Source organism: Gouania willdenowi, chromosome 14 (genome assembly GCF_900634775.1).
Source record: "Gouania willdenowi chromosome 14, fGouWil2.1, whole genome shotgun sequence".
Lineage (NCBI taxonomy): Eukaryota > Metazoa > Chordata > Actinopteri > Blenniiformes > Gobiesocidae > Gouania > Gouania willdenowi.
This window is the reverse complement of record NC_041057.1, coordinates 4719189-4731962: the sequence shown is the minus strand read 5'-3', so window position 1 is coordinate 4731962 and position 12774 is coordinate 4719189. Positions and strand designations below refer to the sequence as shown.

Genomic DNA, 12774 nt, shown 5'->3' with positions numbered 1-12774 from the left:
TAAACAACACAACAAGAAGATACTGTAGATGTATGAAGTGTGCCCTAGTATTAAATGCATCTCTTTGTCTTGATGTGAGACCTTAAAGGGCCCATTGTATTACCCCTGAGGAGAAACGCAACCGCTTAGACAAAACAAGCGTGATTGATAGGAATCAGGACAGGTTTCCTCTAAAAGCAGTGTATATCAAATGGGGGTACGTTTACCCCTAGGCATACGCAACGGCAATACAGGAGGTACTTGAGAGAGAGAAAATGTAAAATTTGCAAATGAAAGCATTAAAAATAAGGGGTTTTTATAATGTTTATCTTTAGTTAAAGTTATAATCAGAATAATGATGATGGAAAGGCTCAGGAAATGATAAAAACAAAATAACAAAATACAGTTTTTTTCCACTTTTATTCCATTATTAGGCTCTATAGTTGTTTTTTCATTGAAATCTGAGGAAAATGTTGCAGTTGGACAAAGGGTGGTGGGGTGGCGGTGGGGGGGTACTTGACTTCAGAAATAAAAGAAAGGGGGTAGGCTACTTCAGTCATAAAAGTTTGAGAACCACTAATCTAAAGGACAAAATTTACAGAGGAAAACATTCTAAACACATCCTAAAGAAAGATTTACAGTAACAACAATAAAACGTACATGACTAGAGTCTTGTGCCCACAGCATTCATGCATGCAGCTGTTCTCACTGCATACAGCAGCTGTGCTATTCATTAACAAAGATACAAGAACAAATGTCTCGCAATTTTTTTTCTGCACACACAACACTTGAAAGACATTTGTCATTGATTTTATTTACAGGTTTTTTTTGTTCTGCTTTATTAAATAGTTTTTTTTTTTTTTTTCAGCTTGAAAGAAAACAGGGTGACATCACCAGGTACGAAAGGACTATCAAGATGAGGAAAGAATTTTCTGAGATCCAGGATCAGATGAGACAACAGATGACACAACCCATTCACAATGATGGTATTGTCCTGGAAGTGTCACTGAAAACAGGGGCTGGGCTTCTACCCATGACCTGAGGTCAAACTACAGTGACATGCCACAGCTTGTAGGATCCACTACAGAGCAACCACACAGCTAACTTTTTCCCCCGTGAAAAGACTAACAGCTATCATGGTATCTTCCAGGAACAAAAGTCAAGCTTATAAGCAAATAACTGACTGCACGATTTGGATCAATCCCTCGAAAAAAACATATAAAAGCTGAAAATGTAATAAGTAACCATCAATTAATCTGCAGAAAACATGTTTTCCAGCCCTATGGATTTGGATTACACACTGTCACGAGTTTTCTAAAACTACTGCACTTTGACTTTGTGTTTGATTCTGACTTTTAAGTCATAAAATTATGCAGAAGTGAGATCAGCTGACTTTGAAAACACTTCCCAAAGTGATCCCCAAACCAGATGTGCCCGTTTCACATTGACTGCATTAGAGGGACCAATCCATGTGACAACCTTGCGGCAGGCTTTGACAAGCCAAAGGGATACTTACATGGTCCCACACTTCCGTACCCAACCAACATAAACTCAAGCCTGAGTCCTTCACACTCAAGTGTCTGACACACACACACATGCACACGCACACACACCTAAACATATGTTACACAGAAACCACCTGTTGTTGAATTTTACCTGGCGTGGGATCACCTTCTGTCTCCTTTTGTCCTTTCTTGCCTCCCTTCTTCCTCCCTTTCCTATCTTTCCTCTTGCTGTCCGTCATGATATCAAAAAGGAAGTAAATCCTCTCAGGAAAATGACAAGGGGGAAAAAAAACACCAGGTAGTCCTTTTGGAAACGTGTGGAACGTAGGCACCGCCAAACTCTGAGCCTGCTAGAAGGTATCTCCTCCTATATAGACACTCACCAATCAAGTAGAGCTAGGAACCACCTCCTCACAGCAGGGCAGAAGGAAAGAGAGGCAGAGGGAGAGAGGGAGAGAGGGGGAGGGAACAGGGAGAGAGAAAGGTAGAGAGACAGGAGGAAAAGAGGGGAAAACAGAGAGAAGGTGGAGGCAGGGAAGAAAAAGGGAGGGAACAAGGAAAGCATTTCCCATTGCTTTAAGTCAATCAACTGCTCCCTCAAAGCTTCTATCAGATAAGCAGTGGCTCTTCCTACACGCAGAGGTGTAAAGAGTACTGATATATCCTACACACAAGTAGGAGTACTGTGACTTGATTGATATTTGCCCTGACTTGGGATTTTTCATCAAGACCATCACTGATTTCTGCTATTCTTCAACTTTATTAATGTGATAATGAGGAGAAGAACTTGCTAAAACCATAAATACTGTATCTTTGATTCATGCGTTACCTTTTTTTGTCTGTCATATGTATTTAAAACTAAACAGAGAATGTTCTTTAACTGTTAAACTGGACTCGGCCTTGTCTTGGTCTTAGTCTTGACTCGGTCTTGATTCACAAAAGTCTTGGTTTCGGTGCATTCTGGTCTAGGGAAAGTCTTGGTCTTGTCTTGGTCTCTGTGCATTCTGGTCTAAGGAAAGTCTTGGTCGTGTCTTGGTCTCAGTGCATTCTGGTCTAAGGAAAGTCTTGGTCTTGTCTTGGTCTCAGTGCATTCTGGTCTAGAGAAAGTCTTGGTCTTGTCTTGGTCTCGGTGCATTCTGGTCTTAGGAAAGTCTTGGTCTTGTCTTGGTCTCAGTGCATTCTGGTCTAGAGAAAGTCTTGGTCTTGTCTTGGTCTCAGTGCATTCTGGTCTAGAGAAAGTCTTGGTCTTGTCTTGGTCTCGGTGCATTCTGGTCTTAGGAAAGTCTTGGTCTTGTCTTGGTCTCTGTGCATTCTGGTCTTAGGAAAGTCTTGGTCTTGTCTTGGTCTCAGTGCATTCTGGTCTAAGGAAAGTCTTGGTCTTGTCTTGGTCTCAGTGCATTCTGGTCTAGAGAAAGTCTTGGTCTTGTCTTGGTCTCGGTGCATTCTGGTCTTAGGAAAGTCTTGGTCTTGTCTTGGTCTCAGTGCATTCTGGTCTAGAGAAAGTCTTGGTCTTGTCTTGGTCTCTGTGCATTCTGGTCTTAGGAAAGTCTTGGTCTTGTCTTGGTCTCAGTGCATTCTGGTCTAGAGAAAGTCTTGGTCTTGTCTTGGTCTCAGTGCATTCTGGTCTAGAGAAAGTCTTGGTCTTGTCTTGGTCTCTGTGCATTCTGGTCTTAGGAAAGTCTTGGTCTTGTCTTGGTTTTGGTGCATTCTGGTCTAGAGAAAGTTTTGGTCTTGTCTCGCTGCATTCTGGTTTAGGGAAAGTCTTGGTCTCTGATAATGTGGTCTTGAGTACAATACTACTTCGGTGTGAAGGCACCCTAAGATTATGTTTTGGAAGGTATTCAATCAAAACTACTTTAAGTTGATAAAAGGTAGTTGAATATATTTGAATTAAAATATAAAGATAAGATTTCATTCATTTTTTTAGACGACTATATCTGTAACAGATTTTGTCAACTTAAATCAAATTATTATTCAGATGCATAAAACTATATCACTTCCTTCTGAAAAGGAAGCAATGAGCACAGGTGTAAAGAGTATTGATATATCCTACTCAAGTAAAAGTACTGATATTTTTAAACAGTCAAGTACAAGTACAAGTAAGTCACACATAAAATACTCCAGCGCAAGTAAAAAGTAGCTCAATGCAATATTACTCAAAGTAATAGTTACTAGTTACTTTCACCCCAGGTTTATTTTTGGTAATAAATCTCAAAAGGTGGCTTTAATGAGCAAAATGTGGCAATCAATAGAAAAAAAATTGTGGAACAAAAGGAGGCGAAATGTAGGGTAAAAAGCAACAAGTGGTATTTATTGGGTGAAAATTAGCTTATTTGGATGAAAAGTGGTAAAAAAAAAAAGTTAAGAAAGGACAATAGTTTATCAAAAGTATCAAAAAGCACTTGCAGAAATGAACAAAAAATAGGAAAAAAGGAGAATTTATTGGCAAAAAGGTAGCTAAAATCTGAAAAAGTGTCAGAATTTTTTGAAAAAGGGGCAAAAATGGGACAAAGGAAATAGGTAAAAAAAGGGGATTAAAAGTGCCCCCCTTTCAAGGTTTTTTGGGGGAATAAAAATCAAAATGAAGCCATAAGCCACATGTTGAGCATCACTGACTTAATAACAGCTTCTACATGGTGTCTGATGATAATGTAGCTCACTGGTCTGAGCAGAAAATGCCAGGCTGAATTTTTGTCACAGTCCATTCCTGAATGTAAGTACTTCTAATCCGTTATTTCACTTCTGCCTACCGCAGAACAGAGGAAAAGAACTGGTCCCAAGGAAATCAACACAGATGTCTGGACCCTTCCATCCTCCACAGATACATCCTGGTTGTAAAACAGGTTCCACCACCAAACACTGGCAGAAGCTAACGGTCAACAGCAAAGGGAGACCATGCAGTTGAAGCTAAATCTATCCCCTTCTTTACAACTGCTGACCCCACCCAGATCATTCAGGCAGGGACCTGCCCTTTGCCAGGTTGATGTCGGAGTCCTAAAAACACTTCACATCTGGTTCATATTATGCAGAGCACAGATTGAGTGGATATGTGGGGAAAGAGCAGCGTGTGAGGTGCTCAACGTCAGATCCCAATCTGTGACATACTCCCTCCTTGCAGAATTACAGGAGATCATCGCTGGGCTTTGGCGGGCTGCTCCCCTTCCTCATCTCTGCTGCCTGTTAGGGCCTCTCTCTCAGAACTAAAGACACGTCTCAGCACGTCCTGGGCTGCGTCTCTTTCTCTCTTGCTCTGTCAAATCTGGCCAGGTGTCACCAATGTCCACGCAACTGCCTACAAGAATATCTATAACCAACAGAGGTAAAAGTAACGGATTACAAGTTCTCTTGACGATTATTTTACCACTTAAAAATATTAATAATAAGAAGACAGTCATCAACATCCCCCGCCAGATTGGTTGTCATTATAATTCACAACATTTTCCTAAATGTCCTAAATCTAAGAACTTAGATGCATACATAAGAAAATATTATCACATCAGAATATAACATTACTAACTATCTTAAATGGTTTCTAAGAAAAGCTGTCCCCTTTGAAGATACGTCAAACAGAGTAAAATAACAGCACAAGGGTAATAACTCCGGGAAAAAATGTTTGCGCACTTCTCATTTTGGAACTCCATCAAGGTATTGATACCCTGAAGCCACACCCCAAATTTGGTTGTCGTATCTTAAACAATTTCTAAGAAAAGCTGTTCCCTTTGCAGATACCTGGAACAGAGTCCAAAAAACGAAACAAGGGCAATAACTCCAGAAAAAAAATAATTGCGCGGTTCTCATTTTCAAACTCCATCAAGGTATTGATACCCTGAAGCCACACACCAAATTTGGTTATCCTATCTTAAACAGTTTATGAGAGAAGCCGTCCCCTTTGAAGATACCTCGAACAGAGTAAAAAAAAAAAATGTAACAAGGGCAATAACTCCGGAAAAAATAATTATGCCCTTCTCATTTTCGAACTCCATCAAGGAATTGATACCCTGAAGCCACACACCGAATTTGGTTATCCTATCTTAAACAGTTTCTGAGAAAAGCTGTCCCCTTTAACTGGGATGGACGGAGCTCAAACCTATATCCCCCTACTCACACTTTATGGAAAGGTATAATAAATGAAATCTAGGGGTATACTGAGAAAAAAGGCTAAGATGCCCACACCAAAAATATGAACGCCAATGACCCCATTGATTAGGAAGCCAAGAGATAAACAAAATAATTTGGATGATAGATAATGTTTGTGTATTTTACAGCTGATTTAGGACATGGGTGAAACTGACCCATTTTCACAAGATATGCTAACAGAAAGCAAACACAAGAGGAAGGTTACTTTTTATGGGGTTATTTAATAAAGGCTCAGTAATTGTGATTAATTGTACAAATAACTGATTGAAAAATATGCAAATCAACAAAATTACACAAAAGTGACAAAAATACTAAAGGAAAAAACTACACATAAATAAGAGAAAAACTGGCAGAAAACATTTTAAAAAAACAGCAAAGTAAACAAAATGACTCCCAAAAACATAAATTATAAACAGATATAGAAACAAATCACTCCAAAAAGCATAAGACAACAACAAACAAATTAATTGAAAAATATGCAAAATGACAATGACAATAAACAAAATAACACAAAAAAATGCAGAAAATGGAAAAAACATACACAAAAACACTAAAATACATAGAAAACAGAAAAAAAAACACACAAAAGAACTCCCCATAAACACAAACTATTGCAGACATATACACAAAAGGTCAACAAAACTACTTTAAAAACAAACAAGGTGACTGCAAATAACTAATTGAAAAATTACACAAAAATGACAACAACAAAAAAACACAAAAAAGCAGCAAAAACATAGAATAATTTGTTTTTAAAAACAGCGAAAGTAAAAATGACTCCCAAAAAACATAAAATCATTGCAGAAACACAGAAAATCAAAGAGACAAAACAAAACTAAAATACACAAAATTACTTGGTGATGTAACGATTTATTTTAGCAACAATTTGATTCGCGATTCGTTGTTGCCTATTCCATTCAGGGACGATATTGGTTAATTTACAATGATTCGATCAAAAACGAATAGTGACTTGAAATCAATACAGTAACTTTTTAGCCAAATTAATAATTCAACCAATTCAACCCAATAAAGGTGAAATTTTCTAAGATTCTTGTTGTTTTTCTATGTCATATTAAAATAAATGGCAAAAATTGCAGCTAATCTGTTCCCATTTAAGTTGACGCAACCAGGATGATGAGTTTCGATGTTATCGTGTCTAAACAATTCTGCCCATCGATGTGGGTTAAAACAAGCAACAATAATAACAGAACTGGAACAACAGCTCTCAATGAAACTGAGGTTGTAAACATGAGTCATCGGTGGGGCCATCCCTGGGTTTGTTTCAGTCAAGGGTTCCTGACGTTAGGAGTGGGCGGTGGCGGCAGGGATTGAAAGGGGCGGCCGAGGAAAAGCCCTGTTGGAACAGGTCAGACTCTCCATTGCATGAGACTCATCAGCAGGAAACGGAGAAGAAACCAAGCAGAACCTCAATCAAGGCCAAAGGCCAACACAATAACTGTAAGAGTACTGATATATCCTACTCAAGTACAAGCACTAGTAGTTGTTTGAAACTGAAAGTAAATCATTTTAACACAACAGCTTGTTGATTTTACAGTGTCATTGGTAGATGGCTCACTGTACTGTACTGGTATTTATCTGTATTACACGTACCTGGAGGTGTCGCTCGTATTTAATCCCTATTTAATTAACTATAATTTATTTTCATTATGTATGTTTTATTTTCTTTTCCATGTTTCAGTGTTTTCTTCTTTTCATTTGAAATATCCACCCCGGGATACATAAAGTATAACTGATTCTGAAAAAGTAGCTCAATTAAAAAAGCAATAAATAAATAAATAAAAAAGTAAAAAATAAGAAAAAAAAAAGAAAAAAAAGAAAGAGAAAAAAGAAAGAGAAAAAAGGGGGAAAGACAAATAAAAGGAAAAAAATAAATGAAAAATAATAAAAGGAAAAAGTAAGAAAAAAAGAAAGAAAGAAAAAAAGAGGAAATAAAAGGGGGAAAAGAGAAATGAAAGGGAAAAAAATTATTAAAAGTTACTAATACTTCCCCCATACAAATAATAAATCTTTCCATTGTTCATTTGCATACAGTAAACATCTCATCTATAAACTTATAAAAGAAGAGATGAAATTGCACAGTTGGAACCTAATTTATTTTCCATAAAGGCATTTGTATAATTTTTTAAAATCTACAATCCTTTATTTTTTCTTCTTCCTTTTTTAAAATAAAACCACACCAATGCATTCCATTCAAAAAAATTCTAAGGCTCTAAGTAACGAGTCAAACTCATTGTGTAAATCACTAACAAATTCAGTTGTAGATATCTCTGTACCTCAAAATAAAAATCAATGCAACTGCACATTTTTACCAAAAAATTGGTCACAAAATCAAGAAAATGTGACTGATATGTGTCACTTACTGCTTGAATATTTCCGGTGCCTTACATACGTTAACGTTGAAGAGCAAACTAAAGTACGAGAATGATAAAAATGCTTGTTTTATCGCCTATAATCTGCAGCCTATTTGGGATTAAACTGGTCCGTATTTGGTCCCCTGAACTAAAATGAGTTTAACACCCCTGCTCTTAGCATGACTACATTTTTAAACTCTAATAACCAACATTTCATTTAGTGCTTGTAATCCATTACTCTCACCTCTGCATGTTGGTCTATATTTAGTTTCAGTTATCTGTGTCTGTGTGGTGTTTGCAAATTGACTCATCTGTACGATTTCTGGTATAGTTTTTATCAATTAAATCAGTGTTTCTCAAATGGGGGCACGTGTACCCCTAGGGGTACGCAATGGCACTACAGGGGGTACCTGAGAGGGAGAGAGGGAGAGAGAGAGAGAGAGAGAGAGAGTAAAAAATTAAATAAATTGTCAGTATTGGTCCCACACCAGTGGGAGATGACTGGAATTGATACAAACTATACAAATAAATCTATTCAGGAGCCACTAAATCAATGTTTTTCCAACCTTGGGGCTGGGTCCCCATGTTGGGTCGCCTGAAAAAATAAAGTAAATAATAAAATTTTCTAATTATTACTCTCTTTTTTTAATTAAAACACAATCTAAAACAACTGTATTTCTATATTTTTTTTGCTTTGTGAAATATAAATCTAGTTCAACTAAAATGCAGTGAAAAACATGATTAAAAATGAATTCTAGAGAAAAAAAAAATGTCTTTGGCGTCGCTAGAAATTCTTGATATCAAAGTGGGGTCACGATCCAAAAACAGGTGCATTAAATACTGTTTATTTGCACTTATTTACTCAATGAGATTCTTTAAAATGTGTGTTATCACTCGTTCATTCCATCATTATGCTCTATAGATGTTTTTAAATAGTTTTCTGAGCAAAATGTTGTACAGTAATCAGACAAAGGGGGTACTTATGCGAAGAAATAAGAGAAAAGGGGGTACTTGAGCCAAAAAGTTTGAGAAACCACTGAATTAAATGACTTTAAAGTATAAGTACCCTAAAACCCCTTTTTCCTGCTTAAAACATATATGATAAGGTATGAAATAATGTAGTTTATTGATCCTAGTCCCACTCTTCACATTTTAGTCTAAGTATTTAAATTTATCTTTTTTTAAAAACAACTTATAATCCGTTCTTTTCTCCTCTGACTAAAGGTCCGAAAGATGAAATCCTCTCCGTGATTCTACCCAATGATCTCATCCGTCTGACGAACAAACGTCTGGGATTGGCAGCGACTTCTGTGTCACCCTATCTTCATGTAAAATCTCAACTCTCTTTCTCTTATTGGACAAGATGGGACTCGTTCCCATGCCTGCGTGTTTGTGTTCGTGGGTGGACATACTGTTGTTCATGTATGTGTCAGAAACGTGACTATTTACGATGTCAGGTTAGAAACCACTGTTCTCAGAATGATTGGTCAACGATGTAAAACTACCTATTGTCCCATTTCTCATCTCACTCGTGCAGGATTTTGGTCAAACGGAGCCACACAGGAAGGTTTGGGCGAATGTGGGAAAAGTATAATATAGAAGCGTGAGTTATGAGAGTGTGTTGTTAGCTGCAGGAGGACATAAACCTTGCACATTAATATGCAGCGCTGAGGTCAAGGTGACGGAAAACATGTTAAACAGAAACAGACCGCGTAGAAATTTTAATATTGAACACTAACAGTCGCTTTTAAAAAGAATTTTGCTTAAGAAAACTGTATTAAAGATGCATAACCTGCATGGACGTTTGTGTTCTTTGTTGTTTAAAAAGGCAAGTCAATTAAAGCTGCTGGAGACATATATATCGAGTGTTCTATTTTAGGGATATAAAAATTACAATGTCTCCTATATATATATATATATAATAGCTTATTGTGTTTTAAAATAATCATTTTAGGAGTTGCTGCTTTCTCAACTCCTCAGAACAGCATGAAAAGCACAGTTTGATGGATTACCGAGTGCGTCTTAACCCAGACCTTAATCTAAACAAGCCACACTACAGAACTCACTCACATGCACGTGTTGTCCCTGAGAGGAGAAAAACACAAAAGTGACACATTTTGTGCAGCTGTTTGTTAGTAAATGAGCCTGTGTTGCATTTAGTTCATCAAATTTAACCCAGAATTGTCTTTCTGGTCAGATTTAATTTGAAATGAAATAATAGAGATTTATATTGTATATCGCGATTTTGAGAATAACAATCGAGACATGTGTTTTTTTTCCCATATCGCCCAGCCCTAAATGGCATAGTTACATGAGGTTTACCATGTGAGAGTGATGTGGGAGCTGAATCTCAGATATGGGACGGATGTAAATTTGTGACGCATCGTCAGTCGTGTTCCTTTGAATCAAGGAGTGTTTCTGCCTTTTTAACATTAGACACCCTCATCAAAGGTGGCCAGCTACAGGGTGATCAAACCTGAGCTGTTTCCCACATTCTCCTATCTACAGCTTTAGGCCAACTCACACTAGGTCTGTGCCCTTTGATCTTTTTCTCCCTAGGAAGTGTCAGCTCTTTGATCTCTTCCTTTGATGTTCTGCTCTTTGATAATATATTGAATATATTGATTTTATATAGATTTCTGTTGAGATTTGTTTATTAGTTTTCAACAATTTTTTTATTTGTTTGCACAGAGATGTTTTTCCTTCATTTTTACTGTGATTTCTTGCATTTCTTTGTCAAACAAAGACAGTGATTCTCTTCCCGTTATTTCCCAAGATATCACCTCACTCTGCAAGACATGGTTATAAATCTTTCGCTGTAAATTCACACCAAAAAAAAAAAAAAAATCCGCTAATAGACACTTTTGAAACATGATTTGATCTTGCACTAATTTATTTTTTTTTTTTAAAGAGCAAGTGGATTAAAGCTGCTGGAGAGGATATATTTTTTTAAATCAGATAAAGACATAGTGTAGGCCTTAGATCAAAACTGAAAATAAAAATTAAGATAATTTAAAAAGATTGAAAGTGCTGCTTTCAAATTTGTTTTTGATTCTCTGTAAACTGTTTTATCATTTTAGATCTTTACGTGTAAAGCCCAAAATAATCAACCGCCATTGTTTTGTCACAACTTTCAGTGAAAACATCAGAAATGTGTTGGAGTTTTTTAGGGAACACACAAGAAATCACACAAAGAATGAAGGAAATACATATCTATGCATTCGTCTACGGGACTCCACATCCCACAATGCAATGCGTGAAACTTTTCACACATTGCAATAAACGAAGAGTTTACAGTTAGAAATAAAAACAAACTTTTGAGCTGCAATTTTGACCTTTTACATCTTTTCTCCGAGCAAATGATCTTTGATTTATTGATCGATGAGGCCTACACTATGTCTACGTTTGAAATGTCACACTCCGTACCATACACAACAAACTCAACGAGTACATACTGTCCACTATACAGTATATTATAAGTATGATTAGGATGATGAGCGTTCCCACTGAAGTATTCTTCCAAGTTTCCCAAGATGCATTTCAAACCTACAACGACAAAAACCTGAATCACACTGAGGATAAATATCTCTCTTGATTCTCCACCTTTACTTTGAAAGTTCTGAAAATATTTTAAGTGAGAAAGTGACCAAGTAGAATATCAACATGTGCTCATTTGATTCATAAAACTCACATAAACACATTTCATTCTGACATTTCAGAGACATTTCAAAACAACCTGATTTACAAAAGCTTTAAAAAAACAAAAAAAACAAATGAAGACAAGAAGATATGCTTTTGTTTTGAAAAGGAGATGTTTGATTAGATTCTTGAAGCCGGTCACAAGCTGATTTTACATTCCGCTCACAATGCATTATGGGACCGTTGAGTATGACTTGTGTGCACACAGTGCATACTTAAAAAATGTCCCAATATAGTATACATCTGGGTATTTCTCACGTACTCAGTCTTTTTATACTATCTAATGTTAATTAAATGCACTATATACTCATTTTGACGTTAGTATGATATTTACACCACTGGCAAGGTCAATAAACAAAGAGTTTACTGTAGAGAGTGAAAAACAGTTCTAAAAAATAAATAAAAATAGATAATATTGCACTTTTTTCTTAGGCACTTTTTTTAATTTTTTTATTGTAAATACTATATGTGGTATGTTTTCTGTCATCAGTCCATTTAATGTTTGTCTCATTGTGTGATGTTACTTAACTAAATGTTAAATGTTATTGTTCAACTGTACAGTATGTTATATCACATTTAACTGCCTTAGGACAACGGATGAAACGTAGCTATTGATTGTGCTAACTCCGGCATATTTATGTTGACGCCGTTTGCTGAAACATTGATTAATATGTAGTGTCCTAATTCAAATAATTAAATACATGAAATGAAAACAATCTTTTGAGTGGCAATTTCAATGTTTTTACATGTTTTTTGTCTCGCAAATGATCTTTGATTTATTGATTTATGAGGCCTACACACTGTCTTTATCTGAAATATATATATATTACAATGCAAGCTCTTATTTTTTGGAGGTTGTGTTGTGGTTCGAACGTTGGTGTGAGACAGACTTTCCTTCACACTTACACACATACATGTGCATCTAAAGCACTCCTTCTTTTTTGGCCTAAAGCATCTGTTGTTTTTCAAAGGCCATGGGCTGTCCTTGAATATCAGGCTCTTTCGGGTGGAGGGGCACAGTGGGCCAAGGTGGGAGGAGCAGAATTTAAAGAGCACGTTGAAAAAAAGGAAAAAGAACAAGG

The 12774-nt window shown here is 36.5% G+C and overlaps 1 protein-coding gene across 4 annotated transcripts in view; it reads right to left on the bottom strand.

Moving 5' to 3' along the window:
* The window catches only part of nrg2a (neuregulin 2a), a 145799-nt gene that overhangs the window by 90630 nt on the left and 42395 nt on the right, over positions 1 to 12774 (bottom strand). Inside the window, exon 1 of one of the 4 annotated variants that reach the window (XM_028466513.1) lies at positions 1636 to 1901. The exons of the other annotated variants lie outside the window; for them this stretch is intronic. Coding sequence (XP_028322314.1) covers positions 1636 to 1723 — 88 coding nt within the window. The 5' untranslated portion in view covers positions 1724 to 1901. Of the gene's footprint in view, positions 1 to 1635; positions 1902 to 12774 lie in introns of those variants that run through there. 4 annotated transcript variants of the gene reach the window in all.